Consider the following 17,872-nt stretch of genomic DNA (forward strand, 5'->3'; position numbering starts at 1 on the left):
AAAATTCTAAAGCAGAGATATTAAAGATTATTCATATATATATATTTTTTAAATAACATTAATAACCTTAATTTTAGTAGAAAATTAGAAATCTTTTATTAACCATATTTACATGGAAACGTTTTCATATATCGTGATCAACACACTATAACAATTTCTATTTTATATTTGTACATACTTGATTTTATTTTAAATAGTTTATTGAAAAATAGTCGTAAATACTTCTTGCAACATCTTGATTTTTAATAGAAAAATGTGTGTTTTTATATGAACCATAGTTGAATTTCTTAGTTCAACTGACTATAAATACATCATACTTGTAATAATAATAAATTAATAAATTTAATACTTTGTACATACAAACTTCAAAAAAATATCACATTAAAATAATTTTTAAACTAGTCACTATAATTTAAAATAACGCTTCTGTAGAATTAAATCTTGTATAACATATCAAACTAGTCCAAATACATCACATGACATACAAGAGAAATACAATGAAACAGTATTGCCTTCCTGGAATATAGAAAACTTTGGTACACCTAAACATGCTGCAGAGTGAGCATTAACTTGCTCTTGAAGATTACATTTCAGAGTTTGTAAGCCCATTGGAACTGGTATTGTAAGGCCGCAGTGACATACTGCAAAATTTTGAACTTCTTTGAGTACACCTTTCAAACAAATAGGGCATATTACATCGTCTGAAAACAATGATAATAATTCCTTCTGTTCCCACAACATTTTTTGGTATTCTTCCAGTATCCATTGTTCTAAAAATGTATAAGTTAATAATTCAAAATGAGGGCTTGCGCTATTGCTAAGAATTAAACTGTCCGCTATATTTTTCTAAACTACCTTCAATCACTTCGTCAATGTCAAAAGTTGCTTCTTCATCTGCTAAGGCTTCTTCTTGGTCTATGGGAAATCCAAGTTCAACAATAGATTTCAAGGTTTCAGGAGACTTTGTCCAATCCATGGACACCATCTGATTAAATTCTTCGTGAACTATATCTGTCAAAGTATTTTTTACTTCTTCTGAAAAATTTGAAAGACCATGTCTCCTTTTTACAAACAATTCTTCACGTCTCTCGTGTATACGTTTTCGACATCTCTGAAAATTATTTGCAACATTATAGTCACTATTATCTGAACGTTAAACAAGTACTAAATGCTCAAGCACAATCGTGTTTTTTGCTGTGCAAATGCAAATGAATTACAATTAAAAAGTCATTTCTAACCTCACGAAGAACTTCTCGTATTTTGGGAGATCCATTTTTTATCCTCCTGACGGCATTGATAGCTTTCAGTTTCGCTGAACTACTTGGACTTAAGTGGGTTGCCATTTTTCTGACTGAATTTTTTTCGAAATTAAATACGAAACATTTAGAAGTTTGGCTAATGTATGTATTATTGGGCGAATAAATATATATATATATATTACGAGAGCGCGTGGAAAGCAATAATAGCACGCAGACGCAACTGATGAATGTCAGCGACAGTTTCCCGATTCCCGCCAATCTATGTAGCTATTGCTGCGATTGACCTGACCTCTGATGGCGACGTGAGCATACTCCATATATATATATTGCGACATTGCGTGTCGGAAATTCGGAAAATTCAAAATTTGAATATGCATTATGCATAACTGGAAAACATCGATCTTTCTCTTTCTTTCTGTTTTAATTACATTTGATAATGCGAGAGTCGAAAAGAGATACCACGTTAAATAGATGAATAAGTTTTTTTATTAGAAAACAAAAAATTAATTTACAATTCATTATCAATATTCAACCATGTAAATTATAATTATGCTAAAGATTGATTGATATTATATTTATTCAACAATTTACTATCTTACTAGCTATTTTCTTCTAGTTTTGTACACACAGTTGAGAAAAATATTCATGATTTACAAAATTAGGTAACATATTGGTACATCATTCAAAAAATATTGTTCAAAAATTCATCAGTACTTTAACAACATTTTATGAAATTATTCCTTATTTGATTATGATTTCATTAAGTGATCTGCCTGCAGAAATCTTAAGTGTGAAAAAACTTCAATTTATAAATATTTTATCACAGTATTAACAATGATGAAGAAATTTTAACATAATATGAAAATAACAGAAAATGTGGCTTTTCAATTCGCTATTGTGGTCTTTATCATCGACCTGTTCATTTCTCCAACTCTATAATTTAATGAATTGATCTAAAAATACAGTAGAAAAAATAATTTTATACAATTAATACATACATTATCTTTAAATAAAGTTTATCATAATTAATTCATGTAACATTAATCAAAAAAGTCTTTTCATAAATATTTGTACTTGATTTTTTAACTTTTCACTAATATGTAACATATTTAGTGTTATCTTTTATGGCTCCATAGTACTAACTAAATAAAAACATGAACATGTTAAGCATGTTATACCAAGAGACACATGATCATTCTCATATACGAGAGAAAAATCAGGAACTTTTAGACATCTTTCTGAATGCATATTTACATGCGATTCTAAATTATACTTAAACTTGGTAAGAGTTATTTCAGTTCGAATTTTTAATCCACAGGAGCTGCAAACTATGAAGTCAGGAATCTCTTCCAAAAATGACTTATGGCACATGGGACATATTACCTCATCTTCGAGTGTATCGAACATCTCTTCTTCACTGTGCATCAGTCTTTCATATTCTTGCAGAATCCATTGCTCTGAAAACAATTTTAACTCTTGAGTAGAAGAATATACTTTTTCATATTAAAAAATTTTTAGCAACCTTCTTCAGCAAGTAGTTCACTCTCTTCTCTTAATGCTTCATCTTGATTTAATGGACTGTTAATTATTGTTTTTGTACTCATGGTGATGTCAGACTTCTCTGCAGTAGCCAACTTGTTGAATTCTTGTCGAACTATTTCTGTTAATGTTTCCTGCACATTCGGGACAGGAAATAAGCCAGACCTCCCTTTATTAAACAACTGGCCTCGTCTTTCTCGCATTTGTTGGTGACATTTCTACAAACGTTCATATCAAATTAAAAACTTTTCATTTAATAAACTAATGTGTAATTTCAATATATGTACAGTACTACAGATCAAAATAAAAATTTCGCAAACTGTGCTTAAAAATCCTAACCTGTCTCAAAATTTCTTGAAATTTCGACAAATCATTACCCCTTTTCATAACTCTATGATTTATATTTCTAGGTGAATATGCGGACATTTTTAATACTATGTATAAATAAAAAAAGGATCAGAACGTATGTTAACTTTTGCTTGTTTACGCACTCTTCTTTTCGTACAACTGTCTACAACTCCAAAATGAGTAACCGAATTTTTCAAATCTCGAGATATATCGAACGAATGTGTACTTATGTATATACATACATTTATGACTTATCCCGGTATATATAAATATGCATAGACGAAGACACAAACAAAGTAGTATACGCATTTGATATTTAAACAATAAAGTAAATTATTGTGACGATCGTTTGAACATAATTTGAAGATATAACGTGCATAATTAATAATTAAAACAAAATGAGCGGTGAATTTAAAAAGGATACATTCGGGTTACGCAATCAAAAGTCACAAATCAATTATTTAGCTTTATTTTCAAAGATCCATAATTTAATGTACACATACACCACTCGCACATAAATTTTTTAACAGGATGTCAATGGTCTTTAATAAAATGAATACGTTCAATTTAGCGTTTCATCGAATGCTTACAGATGAGCTAACAAGAACAGTAAAATATAAAACAATCAACGTACTTAACAGTTATTTTACATATTTCAAGTATCTGCTAATAAAAATATGTCTTTTTTTCTATTACGCCGTGATAATGATTCTCTATCCGCATAATTAAAATATCCTTTGCAGTCGCTTGATATTCCTATGTAGGGGGTATTTTCATACATACATACATACATATATATATATATATGTGCACGCATCTATCTTTTAGATATTTTTATAGTAGTGGACTACGCCCGCGTCATATTACAACAATACAAACAGTCAGTATGCATATTGTGGTAATTTGTTTTTTTTTTAATAATTCAGCGCATTCCGCCTTCTTCGGACTCTGTTTACGCGGTGAAATACGTAATGCTATTATTTATTATTCGACTCCGAGTTGAGCCAGCTGAACAGCTCATTTCCCTCTTGTACTTCTTATACGGATTAAATCGAACAGCGGTTTACTAGCTATATGGAATAAAAAATCCATTAGAAATGGATGGATTTATCATATACACTATTATTTAAGACTACAAATCAAAGGAGTAAACCTAGAGCAACATCTATTTTACACTTATTTGAACTTCTTAATAATCGGGGTCTTTGTAGACACCTGCTGTCTTACATTTTTCTTTTCGATTAAGTTTCCGCGAACTACAAGATAAAGCGCACAAGTTTCTAACGTTTTATTAAACAACGTCATTTTGTTCATAATTTTTCAACGATGCTTGGTATAATTACATTTTTACAATACGGAGCGCGTTGCAGTCCTTTCTTAAATAACGAGATTATACTTTTGTACCAACACTATCAGAAAGTATAGATACGTAAATCCTTTTTTCTTTAATAATTAGTAAATATCAAACGTGTCATTACAGTTGGATCTGAAGTTATACAATGAAAAAGATCTATTGAAGTTCGCGAAATAATTCATCGACTGCGCGTTCGTTATGACCAGTACATATTTGCAAATCATAGCAACGCGGAGAAATGACATAGTATACCCTTGACATATAATCATAGCAGCGTTACGTATATTTTATAAATATGCTATTATAGTATTCATTACGCAAAATGAAACATTATTACATTTTCGAAGAGATCGTCGTAAAACCATCGATGAAGCTGAACATGTTTATGACGCAGCCACATGCATATTTTGTTTAACGAGGTGCTACATAACGTATTTATACATACGTATTAGAGAGTATATTCATCCATAATGTATATGTATCTTCGTATCTTAGCAACAATAATGGGGGAGGACTTGATTCCTTTTTTTATGTTCAGGTAACAGTTTCAACAAGTATACTTACACCTTAAAAGTTAGAATATGGCATCGATGCATTTATTGAGAGTTTTACAAATTAGCGTTTGTTTGCTGTTCGACAAGTGCCAGGAGAATGATCGTCAGGAATGCTATAACTTTATCACCAAGTGCTGCGCAATCACGACTCGCTCACACGGTTACATCGTCGGCCGAGCGCATATAATATACACCGTTGGAGTCACCGTGTCCGCGTCTGTGTTGTATACATTGATCGCATATAGTAACGAAACACATATAGTTTACGTATAAAAAATAAACTTTGACCGGAGCGTACTTTTATTTGCTGCACGTGTATACAATGTACATATTATATAACCGATGCATTCTCGCACTTAACCATAGCAAATCATTCTCGCGTAGTTTTTTTTTATTTTAAATATATAGTTTTATTACATAGCTGCTTTCACTTATGTCGTGTACGTATATAATGTATAGCGCGCCTACGTATCGCTTGGATAATAAAACTATGTATAGATTGTTACAAAAGTTCTACCACTTCCTTGATTTAGTTTCTTTTAGAATGTGTGTAGAAAAGGCTCTGCACTGAGTATGCCGTTGCGATCCGCATTAAGTAAAATAATTCGATAAAAAAATATCCTTCCCTTTTTACCGATAATTTTGTACGTGCAGATTTTCGAATTTTCACGATTCTCGTTAAAATATACGTAAATTCCTACGGTCGCGACCGTCGTCAAAACTATAAATTAAAATTAACAAATATAAAAACCATCGCCGAGAAAACCAATCATCAGAAAGAAATAATTTCTCGTCGCAACGACAAGCTCACTGTCAACTCAGTTTCCTCGATCTACCCTCGGGTCCTTTCACCCCCTACACCTATACGACACGTATCAGACAATATAGCGAGATCGAGAAAAAGAACAAGTCGAGAAGGCTTTGTAAAACCAAATCGGAACAAGTAGTAATAATAATAACAATTCAGCGACATACAGCGTCGTCTTTTATGAATTCTACCGCCGTGGCTCGAACAACGAGCGACAGCGGGCGAATCGTCATAACTTGTCGGGTGCGCTGGACTTGCCAGCCGGAGACGAGGGTTGCTGCTGCTGCTGCTGCTGAGACTGGCTCGGCGAACCCGATGGTCCGACGCTCACACTTCGCTCCAGCGGACTTGACGGCTTGCTCTCTGCTGGCTGCGATATGGCGCGCTTCGCCGACCTAAAATTCGTTCATTGGATTAGTTTTTGATGAAGGATTTTGATGTACTAAATTATTTTGTTTTTTTTGCTTGCTTGCTAAGTACTCCACGAGGGGGATCGAGTAGTTTTTTTTTTTTTCTAGTCTAGGTTGATTCGGTCTAAGCGCGTTCTAGACATTCAATGGGCGAGTTTTTTGAGAGACCGCAGCTCACGATAAATTGCTTTCGTCAAGTAGATTGAGACCGGGTGTGGTAAGACGCGAGTGTAATCCATAGTATCGTGAGCTGAAGTAGGCAAGCTCGTGAAATACTTGTTTTTTTACTTAAATCTATGAACATGTACTTATAATAGTCACTGATTAAATAAATCTATTTCGTGTTCGAAAGTACAAATTTCAAACTTGATTAACACAAAAACATCGTTTTCAAAGAAAAAAAAAATGAAGATTATTCGCGTGAGTGTTTTCATTGACTTTTAATATAATATATTATGTGCAGCATATACAACAAGCAGCAGTGCCTTCGTCACTTGAAACATTGAATAATATCCATGTGATATATAAAATAGTCATATATTTTATTGCATATAGTTCATATATAATATATAATATCACAGTTACATCTTAAAGCGGACACTCATTATCAACAATTATATAATATATATATATATGGTATGTAAAGTGTAATTTCTGTTTTGTATGTAAAGAAATCGTTGAAATCGATGTTGGAAGTGCCTCGACGACGACAAAAGCGCACAAACAGTTCATTATAATAAGCGAGATGCACTTCTAACATTCATATTATATGTAAAGAGACTATTATAATTATATTGGTATGTAATAATAATAATAAATCGAGATCCGAAATGGCAGAAGTGAGTGGATTTGCGGCGAACGTGAAAGCGATGAAGAGCAGAGAGAAATAGTTGTAATCATGTAGCTCGATGAGGTAATAATGTATATTGAGCGGTGGTTTGGTAGGCTGCGCATCTGTAAAGCATATCAAGATCGACATTTCCACAGAGATAATATGCAAAGAGTGAGGTTGTATAAAAGCTGTTGAATGACGAGCAGCAGGGTATATGTATAACATATTCGTGATGTACCTGTATTATCAGCGTGAAACGAATTATATTAAAATTAGTATAAATAGTGACATGAAGATATATATATATATATATATATATATATATATATATATATATATATATATATATATATATATATATATATAATGCAGCATTAGATTTGTAAAAAATCGATATCGTGTACAGTTAAGCGTGTTAATTTTATCAGTCGCTTTACGCACGCTTTACTGCGTACAGATATATTTACAATCGATATCCTTTGAAGCTTGAATGATAAAACGCTCGCGCGATTCGAGCTTCAGAGGGTCAGCGAGGTAAAATGTCTGAAAAGTGCATAGCGCTAAAAAGTGCGATAATTCAAGTATACGATGCGATATACTTCTCTGTATCGCTCTCAGCCATTATTATAATGGAGTTTTGCTCTCGTGATAACGTAATACACTCTTCCATAGCGTGTGTACGGCAGAATTATTCACGTGATATGTATGAATACAAAAATCTCGAAAAAGCTTTCAATCTATATACATGATGTACTGCGCTGTGTTATACCGTATAACATTTGGAGCAGTCGTCTAGAGGGAAAAATACTTGAGTAAACTCTCTAAAATAAAACTTCTAAGTTCGAACTCGGCTATGCCAACGCTATGTAATACAAAAAAAAAAAAAATTAATTTCTCTTAATTTGATTAATCTTTGATAACCGCGTTACTCCGTGAGTCGTGGTATATAATAAATATAGTCACAAGACAGCATTCACATCTATATCGTATCGTGCAACGTATACATGTAAATGAATAAGATAAAAACAAGTATCGGTATAGATGTAAAATATCTCTATGATGCTTTTGTTCGTGCTTTTGTTTACGTTCGTATGTAACAAGCACCAAATTCTCGTGCGATATAACAGCGGCGAAATTGAACTGCTTCTAAAAATTACCTCGAAGAGAGAACTTTGATCTTGATAAAGTGACTCGAGACAATATATAGGTCGGGCGATACATCATGCACTTCAACTCGAAATTTAAGTTTTGGCAAGAATCCGGCTGTTGCATCCGGCTGTTTTATCGATCAAAGTTTCCTCTCCCTGGTGTTTGCCAGAAAAGACTAACGCAAACCAAATCAAGCCAGCTCTCGGAATTTTGGTGGAAAGACAGCTCGCGAATGTACATATCATATCGTACATCTCGTCTATACACAGAAACACTGATAAAAAAAAAAAAAAAACGTGTACACGCGGGCAATTTTTACCTTGCTCGCTAAGCTGAGAGATCAGAGTTCGTTTTCCAGGAAGTTAGAACGGAAAAACCGACTCGTTTTGTGCGATATCGACGGACCACAAATCCTGGACGTAATATAGTTTTGTTTTTGTCTTTCTAAGCGTTTTTCGTTTTTTGCATGGCTGACTTTTACATAGTGCGTGAATGATTCGAGAAAGAGAGAGAGAGCGCAGCGAGGGATGCGGCGGAAGTAGTAGCAGCAGCGTGGGCTCTCTTTCATTCTCTTTCTCTCTCGTCTCGTCGGAGAATTTTCGACGTGTCGGAATTTTTCGTTTATAATCTAGTTTGCTGGCTGAACGCGTTATATAAATATGATTATTAATTACACGATTATACACTAGGCAGCGGGTGGTCTATGATTCAGAAGCTTTCAGGGGACAGATAGAGACTGTCTCACTGCTCGTTAACTCTCGGCAAGCTTTCATTTACAGCGTAGAATCTGAGATTCTGGTACAGAGAAGCTTCGAGATTCTCGTAAAAATCCTAAAAATATTAATTTGGCAAATGAACTTTACGTTTAGTTCGCATGCACGTGGTTTTGCGTTAAGGTATATACTTTATATCAGTTCTAGATTTAATTATCTTCATGCTTTGTTACGATTAATCGTTTTGATGGATTTATAATAAGCGGGATATGTTTATATTAATAGTATAGCATTCGCCAAATTATAATTTTCAGGTTTTCGACCGAACAAAAGAAGCAACGTATATCGGCAAAGTCGCATTACAGTCAAAGAAAGCGTTATTATAAAAGCTCGACTGCGCCGTATGTACACCTAAAACGAAGTCACTATGGCTGATGATCATTTTCTCATCATCATGACATAATATACAATGTTATCGTTAAGGTTCTCGTGAGACAATCTATCTACCTATGCTTGTCACATTCAACTCAGGGAAAAATAGCAAAGATAGAAGGAGAAATACGAGAATAGTTACCAATGTGAGTAAGTTAATTGTACGTAGATAATAGGCGTGTGTTAGATGTGACTAAGGTAGACTTTCCTTTTAAGTACACACTGCTGCGCGCCGGCGAGTTGACCGCTGTGTCGTTACTGGAACAGAGCCGTGGCTCGTATTCACACTCACACTCACTGTCATATAGTCACACTTCAACGGCTCCACTAATTAAAATCTTTGATCTGCGGACTTGTGAACCGGCGAAACGTTTAAGTACATATTTGAACGGGATTTTAAATATTCTATACGTGTATCATAGACTGCGATTCTCAGCGATTCGCCCGTTCACGCCAGTCGGCAGGATCAATCAAATTTGTCATAATTTATTGTATAAAAGTTCTATGCAGGTAGGTGGTTATCTATGTTTAATCTAAGTGGACCTAAATTATTAAAGTAATATGTCTGTCTACTAATATATCACCTAGTATAACTGCTATCTTCTTAACTTCTTCTCTTCCGCAGTGTTTCTCCGATGAAACAACAGTTTTACACCACCGAGGACGAGTCATTATCTCGCAAATTACTAAAAATATCAAATTCAAAAGTGGCTAAAACTTCGTTTCACCTACCGGATCTCTACCAGTCTTCTTTCTCTCTACCGTGCACAACAACAAAAAATACATCGTCAGGTCCGCCATCGTCGTTAATCTGACAAAACCAGCAAAGGAAACGAGACAAAACACAAAAGAAATCAGAATCTCGAGTTGAGCAAAGTGAACAAAAGAGTTAAACGAATCGCAAGTAAATCATATACTGCATCATCGAAAGCGACGTAGCTTTGGCGGAGAGTTCGCGGGCGCGCTTGGGGTTTTACAGTAATAGAGCTACTCCAATTGAGCAAGCTCACCTTCTCCGTCGAAGCGAGGCGTTCTGCCCGGGCAGGCCGAACTGGCCCCTCGGGATGACCATGCGCGCGTTGCCCTGTGCAGGTCTCGAGCCACCGTGCGCCTGCAACATGGTCAGATGAGCCGCGTAGCCCTCCTGCAGTACCGTCGCCAGAGCGTGATTCTTTCGCGACACCTTGCCCACTATGAAAATCTGGTTGGGTTGCAAGTTAATCGACGTGTATACGCTTATGTCCTTGTTGCTGCCGTATGCATGATGGATAATCACGCCGTGCTCCTGTTGACGAGACATTGTGCGTTAGAATCGAAGAGACTTGAGTTGATAAGTATCGCGAGTAATTGCTTTTACGTTACCTGCACCAAGTTCTTGAGGTAAGCAGCCTTATGCGCCAGAGGATCGGTGGAAATGCCGTCCGCGAATGAGACGAGACCGTGAGGGAAGTTGTGTTGCGAGAGCCACGAGACGACCCTGTGCTGCTGCATGTGTGGCCTCCCGGTTATGTAGATTATCAGATAGCCTAATTCTTGCCAGTGTCTGACGATGTCTACAGCGCCTGCTCTGACTTTGGGATCCTTCCCCGTGACGGAGACGCTCGCAGTGAAAGAGCCATCGATACTAAAGACGACGCACTCTGTTTTTGGTGGTATCACAGCCATGAAGAAATCTACGGACGTATGATCGCCTCTGCAAACGAAATGCGGTAGATGAGTGAGGGTCAGAACGACCATAGTACGGCTGACTGTGAAAGCATTTGCTCACCTCACTATCATTTTGACAGGATAGAGCCCATATCCTAGAGTCCTATCGTCTGGAATTTGATAAGTAATCCTACCGGTTTTATCCGTAACTTCAGTCGAATAGAAGACCCACTCGCCGGACTTGACGTCCTTCATTATATGAATATCTACTTTTTCACCCGTTAATGATATTACTCCGCATAGACCATACGCGAATCTAGCTACGAGTATTTGCGGCGCGCCATCTCTAACGATGACGTCGTTAGCTCTATGAGTTGCAGCGGAGTTCTGAAAAGACGTAGCAACGTTGATTACATTTGTAAAGAATAAACGGATGAAGAGAGCTGCGACGACCAACCTTTAGTTTAACAGAGGTTCGCTTCTTATTCCATTTCTCTCTAGGTTGGCCTGGACGGAAGTCGGTGAGCTCTTTCTCCTCGTTGCCGAGCAGCCTCGGGTCGAACCTGCCGAGCTGCCTGACGATGAACGCGATCACGTCGGAGGATTCCCAGTAGCTCGCGTGGAACAAATGAGGTAAAGCGTGCGTAGGAAAATTCGCAAGTCCTTCGGGGCAATATAAGGCGTAGTCTATCCTCTTGGTGCCCCACCATTTCTGAGAAACTGCGAACGAAGAAGAGCAGAGAGTGAGATTTCGCGGCTAAATGGAGGATAGAGCACTAAGGACTACGATAAGCAAATAGCGATATATACGAGAAGATACTGCTTGTAGTGGTACGGTTTCAATACCAGACATAGTACTATGGATTGATATATCCGACAATCTTCTTAGGTGAGACATCGTCATATTGGGCACATTCAGTCCATCGGCAAACAGTTGAGGATTAGTTTGCACCGTCTCCACTGTAACATGATCATTACGGGATTGTGTAAGTTGAATGTTCATACTCAGATAACCTTGACCTGATTCAAATTATTCTATACTCGAAGCATTATTGCGTTTTACCGCGATTTCTTACCGCTTGTATAATATACATAAAAAAAAGTTTTATGGCTCGGATAAAGAGCTCCTATCTATTTTTTTTTAATCGTCCGATTTAATGATTTTATATTGCCCCGACAAGAGTTCCTAAGTAGATAATGCTCGAATCCATTAAGACTTATCACATTTCAAAATCAACTTTGTTCAGCGGTAAAGGTCTATCGTTAAAGGCCAGATCGATTAAAAGCTCTTCCATGTAGCACCATCGAGATGCGCTATTAGAGAAAATTCAATCGAAGGAGTATTAATATCAGGGAAGAGCCATTTCTAATTAACTTAAAAAAATGGGGCAAAATTAACTGGAGAGGGTTCACTTTGAATATTTGCATCGAAATTACTTACGCAAATGGTAAGGTTGCCCATTGCCGAGAGGATACTTCTGGTAGCGCGCAACGTTCACCGGTGGCAACAGAGAGAAACGCGCCGAGATCAGAGGCTCCAAGCGAGCGGCCACTGGATCGCTCGGATGGAACAAATTGTACACTTGATGCACGCAGGGTTTACTTATGTTACTTGATTTCTCCCCCGTCGAGGAGATCTTCCGGTACGCTAGCACCAGGGACAGCGGACTACCGAACATGAAGAACTCGCTCACTTCAAACTCGAGTTTGCACTGATGTGAATTGTCGCTGAAAGAAGTACGGAACATCGTTGGTTAAACCAGCTTCTCTTCGTTCTATTTCTCACATACATTTTGCATTCTGCTAACACACATCACAACAGATAACAACGAGGCTATAACGTAAGCTTGTTTCATCATCGTATCTTTTACGTAGCTTTTAATTACGCTGATTACATATTCATTCTCATCAGCGTTCGTTTGCGACATTTCATACATCAGCAACGTCAGCACTAACTATAAACACATAAATGATAATCAGTCGTCCTCTCACGCACAATTCGAAATACCTCGTCGAGGAGGACCTCCTCCTGGGCGAGGGAGCCGACAAGTGTCGTCCGTCCTCGTAAGGCCCGCTGTTCTCGTGATTGTCATTGTCAAGGATGCTGTTCTCGCTGTCGTGCCTCGACTGGTACTGGGCAGATCGACACAGGGCGTCGTAGGCGAGTATCGAGCCTACCGAGTCACCGATGAAGCAGACCTGGCCGTTGAAGCCTCGACCCTCCTCGCTCTTCACGAACTCCTGGTAGACCTGGTTGGCACCGTTCACCACCCGCGTCACCGCATCCTGGTAATCCGGTGTCGACGTCGCCAACATCGGGATCGCACCGATGGGTATCGTGTCGTGCGTTATCTGCGGCGTGTCCATGCACGACGGCGACACGTCGAAACTGTATGGGCTTAGACTGTGCGGAAAATTGTTGTTAGAAAGGAATTGAATTCACTCGATAGTGAATTAATTTCCCGTCGATAATGAATTTCTTTTTCCATTAAAACGTACAGAATTATATAAGCAAGCAATCCAAGCGCTTTAATTTACATCGATACTCGATTACAGCGTAATAATTGGATACACCGATAATCATCTCGTCGAAATGGCGAATCATCGTTATATCACCGGGGATTAATGGAGTAGCTCACCTAGATAATATTCCGAGGCCCTCGGTGCAAATCGATGGACAGGAAACGAACTTGATGGCTATGTGCCCGACCATCGTGGGATAGTGCTGCCTTATGACCGACTCGAAGGCTCCCTTGAAGGTCGTTATGTCCGACTTTTTGGCCGTCAGGTCCACGTTGGCATCTGCGGATACGGAGTCGACAAATTAGAAGAACAAAAAAGAAATTTTTAGTAAAAAAAAAATACGATAACTCACCGAGAACACTGCCGGCGTGCATGACGATAAGGATAACTGTGGTACTGCATGGCTGATGAGTGGGCGAGTGCTGTGGCGAAGCCGGACAGGAGACGTCGATGCTGGCCGAGGTCCGGATGGCCAGTCTCTTTCCACTGCGTTCACTCGCCACACGCTGGAGGTACGAGTGGGAGAATATCGTGTCGTCTGGAACGTTAAATTGCGCGAAACGCCGGAAAGGACGCTTTGATTAGAAGTCAGTCGTTTGATTGACGGCGTGCGAGGAGTGTGCTGAGATAGGTCGCGTTGGAAGTGGAAATTTTGAGGATAAGTGAGTGGAATACTGTATTTTTTTTTAATTCGGAAATCGACTTTGTTACCATGAGTGAGCCTTTGATTAGCAGGTCATATGGGTATGCAAATGTGAACGATTCTATTTTGTGATTAGGGCATTAAAAACAACTTTTTCAGGGCGGGTGTGTTGAAATGAAAAAATATACAGCTTGAATTGATGGAACGCAAGACGCATAACTCTACTCATAATTTTTAAATGCAACGAGTACATTAGCATGAAGGTTGCGTTTAAAAGTAAAAGCTACCTCACGTATCTATCACACTATTCAGTATGTGCAATTAAAAAAAAAACTCTTTTTTTGTACCGTCGGAAAAGTATATAATAAGCTCCACACTATTAAATGTTGTCAGTAAAGTTTTCCATCGGCAATGCTGAAAATAACTCATTCGCAATTGAAGCAACATTTGATCACCACTACTCTTATTCATATTATTGTGCCGCTGTATTATTATTAATAAAATCTAGGTTATATCAATAGAAAAGAGCATACGGTAAAACGTTAAGTTTAAATGTTATACCGTTACTGAATTGTTTTTTACTTCAAAGTTATTTGCACATTCGCGATGGACAGATGGGAAGGAAAGCTGGCCGTCGTTACAGGAGCTTCAGAAGGGATTGGTCTAGCTATTGCTCGAGCTTTCGTTCGAAGTGGACTAAATGTTGTTGGACTCGCCAGAAGAAAGAAAAAAATGGAGGTAAAAGCTTGACGTTATATGTTTACATCGATATAATTCGCCACTGAATATAAATATGCTGATATTTGCAGAACGAAATGGCCAACGTTGATGGAAAAGGAAGCTTTTACGCTTACGAGTGCGACATAGCGAATGAACAAAGCATAAGCAATGCTTTTCAGTGGATTGAGGAAAAATTCAAAACGATCCATGTACTTGTAAACAACGCGGGGGTAGGAAAACCTGGCAAAATCATGGGTTAGCATTAACTGTCAGCACACATCAAATAGTATATTACGTGATTTAAAAATCTCAATTTTTAAAGCAATGTCTCTACAGCATGAAAGAAAAGAAACTATATAAATCACTTACGTTAGCTTAAGCCTTGATTTACGATTGTTCGACAATATTATTAAGCAACGAAAAACTGATTGGTTTTAGAGCTTGATTTCGAAGTTCTCAAAAATGCAATTGACGTCAACTTAACCGGACTGTTGCTTTGTTCAAAGCTAGCAATTGTTTTGATGAAGGAAGCTCACGAAGCGCACATCGTCAACATTAATAGGCAAGTAATTAACTTTATTAAACAATGTACGACTTGGTCTTAACATATTCGTGTCTAGGAAAAGCGAAAGATATAGCTGACGAAAATATTGGCACGTTTTATAAGACATTTGTTTCCAGTGTGTTCGGACATCAAGTTTATATTTCTCCAAAATTGCCTTATGCCAATATTTATCCTGCAACAAAGTTCGCCGTGAGAGCTTTATCGGAAGTTTTGAGACGCGAGCAAAACGATGATAACATTAGGATCACGGTATGTGCATAGCGTGAGATTTCGCTGGATCGTCATCGATTACTTTATATACATCGCGTAAAAAAAAAAATAATTTTCATTTCAATTTTACACAGAATATCAGTCCAGGAGCTGTGAGAACGGAAATGATGCAACAAAGTTTGGGGAATTTAGAAAGGCTCGAGATCTTAGAGCCCGAAGATATTGCAAATGCAATAATTTATGCGATCGGCACGCCTTCGCGAGTTCAAATAGAGGAATTAACTATTACGCCTGCGAAAATTCTCTCTTAACGTAACGCTTAAGTATTGTTAAATAAAATTGTTGGAATACCAAGAATTGTTAATGAAGTAAATAAGAAAGTGAAATAATGCGTATATTTTTCTTTAACTGGTATGATTAAACTATAATAATATTGGTTTACGCGATAGCTATGAAGTATTTATTTATTTTTGTTCTATAGCTTTAAATACTAGAAATGTTGCTAGCTGTGCAAAAATAATGACATGAAATCGAAATAAAAAAACTCGCAAAAATAAAGTGATGACTTTTGCACGAAGATGATTTGCAACAACAGCGAGTATAAATTGTGACTTGTGAGAAATAAAATTGCATACCTTGTTTGTTGAAATCTGTCACAGTCGGGGACGTCGAGTCTTCCTCTTCTGCTAGAAGATCCAAAGAACTCCATTTAGCTAATGACGAGTTATCTTGGAGTTCAAAATTCTCTGTGTGATCAGAAATGTCAACCTGCTTTTTATCTGACTTTGATTACGCGACGATTATTTTTCGAATACCAAAAATTGAAAGAAATTAGTTTTGTATAAACGTTAGTTAAAAAAGTGAATCAAGTTGCTTAGTAAATTCAAGTGTAGAAAAGGACTATTATTTAAACGTGTTATTAGCGTGTTAATTGGAAAGTGTTGATTAGAATAGATGTTATAACAAAATAGACATACTTTAGTTGTTATGTTGAATACTTGAAAACGTTGCCATGCTTAAAACATGCCTCGAATAGTGTAGGGAGAAATGACTGTAAATACTTTTGTAAAATATCAAATGTATCGTAATAAGTTCGGCCAACTGTACACATTAAAAAATAATTATATTAGTGATCCAGTAACACCGAATAACGACAGTTGCGGGTGGAATCCAATTAAAATTAAACCGATTAGAATGCAAATATTTAATGTATATAAATTCACATAAGGGAAGTTTATATGGTGATAATAATATCCAGTGTATTTTGGTGAGCATAGTTGATACTTAAAATATTATTCAAAGTCGTCGCAGATATTCAAAAGTAGAAGTGAAAGCAAGTAGAAATTTCGTGTTGATATCATAATATATGCATAGATTGTCTACCACTACTTGTAACTACGATAAAACTTAAAAAATAGTATGGCGAGATGATGAAGGATTCAAAGAGCTGAAGATCTAAAATCTGGTCTATCTACGTGATTTCAATAGAAACAATCTACGATTCCTACCTTTTAAGATAGTAGGTATAATGAACCCGGTTGCTGCTGTAGTAATTGCGCGTGCGACAAGAAACAAAGAGAGAAGAATGCATATAAAAAAAAGTAACATCTCAGATGCCGTTTCGTGCTACAACATGTGTTTCTCTTTATAGTGGATCAGTGCAAATGTTTGCAAGAGCACGTCAGTTTATTCGTTTGTGTGTGTGTGTGTGTGCGTGTGTGTGCGTGTGTGTATTATACGGTGCTACGGATATTATGCGATCAGTGTTATCTATATAGTGTGATAGTAACTAAAGCGTGTAAACTATCATGTTAGTGTGGCAATAGCTGGTCACCGGAATCTCCTTCACGATCCGATATGTTCATGCATCGCGTTTTCCAGTTCGCCGATGAAGCGTGAGAAATTCCAGTTTCGCCACTGCGAGTTAATCAAGGCGTTTTACGAGCGTCTCTACGTGTGTATAGTATATAGTTATAATGCTGAAAAATTGACATGCTCCAAGAATACAAATGCCGTATTCGGTCATAACTCGAACAATAGCTCAATCAGTCTTTGAAAGTCTATATAATATAATGTGTGTAATCTAATACGTGTATAGTAATATAACTATAGCCATGCCATAGCCTTTCACGACTGTTCGAATTAGAGATGGGCGAGAGTAAAAAT

General features: G+C 37.1%; 4 protein-coding genes across 27 annotated transcripts in view; 1 reads left to right on the forward strand and 3 right to left on the reverse strand.

The window, feature by feature from the left end:
• Positions 1 to 71: 71 nt before the first annotated feature.
• LOC100118070 (RPA-interacting protein) lies at positions 72 to 1,492 on the reverse strand. Of its 2 annotated transcripts, XM_016982698.2 has the most exons (4): positions 1,474 to 1,488; positions 1,239 to 1,413; positions 856 to 1,111; positions 72 to 770 (listed from the first exon to the last, which is right to left on the reverse strand). In XM_016982698.2, exons 2-4 carry the CDS (start codon positions 1,341 to 1,343, stop codon positions 454 to 456), a joined length of 678 nt encoding a protein of 225 aa, XP_016838187.1. In that variant the 5' UTR covers positions 1,344 to 1,413; positions 1,474 to 1,488; the 3' UTR covers positions 72 to 453. The 2 variants fall into 2 exon arrangements, with proteins under 2 accessions (XP_016838187.1, XP_031779467.1); XM_031923607.1 differs by having other exon boundaries at positions 1,239 to 1,492.
• Positions 1,493 to 1,727: 235 nt separating this feature from the next.
• Positions 1,728 to 3,399, reverse strand: LOC100113852 (RPA-interacting protein A-like). Its single transcript, XM_001603977.5, has 3 exons — positions 3,138 to 3,399; positions 2,782 to 3,016; positions 1,728 to 2,716 (listed from the first exon to the last, which is right to left on the reverse strand). The coding sequence occupies exons 1-3, from the start codon at positions 3,222 to 3,224 to the stop codon at positions 2,382 to 2,384; spliced, it is 657 nt and encodes a 218-aa protein (XP_001604027.1). The 5' UTR covers positions 3,225 to 3,399; the 3' UTR covers positions 1,728 to 2,381.
• A 200-nt stretch (positions 3,400 to 3,599) lies between these two features.
• LOC100113887 (protein retinal degeneration B) overlaps positions 3,600 to 17,872 on the reverse strand; it is a 43,709-nt gene continuing 29,436 nt past the window's right edge. For 4 of the 22 annotated variants that reach the window (XM_016982837.3, XM_016982838.2, XM_031923609.1 and 1 more), the window contains 12 exons: positions 17,215 to 17,250; positions 16,342 to 16,452; positions 13,921 to 14,106; positions 13,685 to 13,847; positions 13,042 to 13,449; positions 12,487 to 12,773; positions 11,856 to 12,005; positions 11,503 to 11,765; positions 11,167 to 11,432; positions 10,761 to 11,091; positions 10,409 to 10,683; positions 3,600 to 6,257 (listed from right to left, as the gene is read on the reverse strand). In XM_016982837.3, the coding sequence (XP_016838326.1) occupies positions 6,092 to 6,257; positions 10,409 to 10,683; positions 10,761 to 11,091; positions 11,167 to 11,432; positions 11,503 to 11,765; positions 11,856 to 12,005; positions 12,487 to 12,773; positions 13,042 to 13,449; positions 13,685 to 13,847; positions 13,921 to 14,106; positions 16,342 to 16,452; positions 17,215 to 17,250 (2,642 nt within the window). In that variant the 3' untranslated portion in view covers positions 3,600 to 6,091. Of the gene's footprint in view, positions 6,258 to 8,572; positions 8,894 to 9,540; positions 9,657 to 9,982; positions 10,085 to 10,408; positions 10,684 to 10,760; positions 11,092 to 11,166; positions 11,433 to 11,502; positions 11,766 to 11,855; positions 12,006 to 12,486; positions 12,774 to 13,041; positions 13,450 to 13,684; positions 13,848 to 13,920; positions 14,107 to 16,341; positions 16,453 to 17,214; positions 17,251 to 17,872 lie in introns of those variants that run through there. The other 18 variants (XM_032597212.1, XM_031923622.1, XR_004226706.1 and 15 more) reach the window with 17 other exon arrangements.
• LOC100118150 (farnesol dehydrogenase) lies at positions 13,968 to 16,261 on the forward strand. Of its 2 annotated transcripts, none has more exons than XM_008211263.4 (6): positions 13,968 to 14,230; positions 14,801 to 14,949; positions 15,021 to 15,186; positions 15,370 to 15,493; positions 15,613 to 15,745; positions 15,841 to 16,150. In XM_008211263.4, the coding sequence occupies exons 2-6, from the start codon at positions 14,818 to 14,820 to the stop codon at positions 16,015 to 16,017; spliced, it is 732 nt and encodes a 243-aa protein (XP_008209485.1). In that variant the 5' UTR covers positions 13,968 to 14,230; positions 14,801 to 14,817; the 3' UTR covers positions 16,018 to 16,150. The 2 variants fall into 2 exon arrangements, with proteins under 2 accessions (XP_008209485.1, XP_008209484.1); XM_008211262.4 differs by lacking the exon at positions 13,968 to 14,230 and adding an exon at positions 14,235 to 14,719 and having other exon boundaries at positions 15,841 to 16,261.

Source organism: Nasonia vitripennis, chromosome 2 (assembly GCF_009193385.2).
Source record: "Nasonia vitripennis strain AsymCx chromosome 2, Nvit_psr_1.1, whole genome shotgun sequence".
In the NCBI taxonomy this organism is placed as follows: Eukaryota; Metazoa; Arthropoda; class Insecta; order Hymenoptera; family Pteromalidae; genus Nasonia; species Nasonia vitripennis.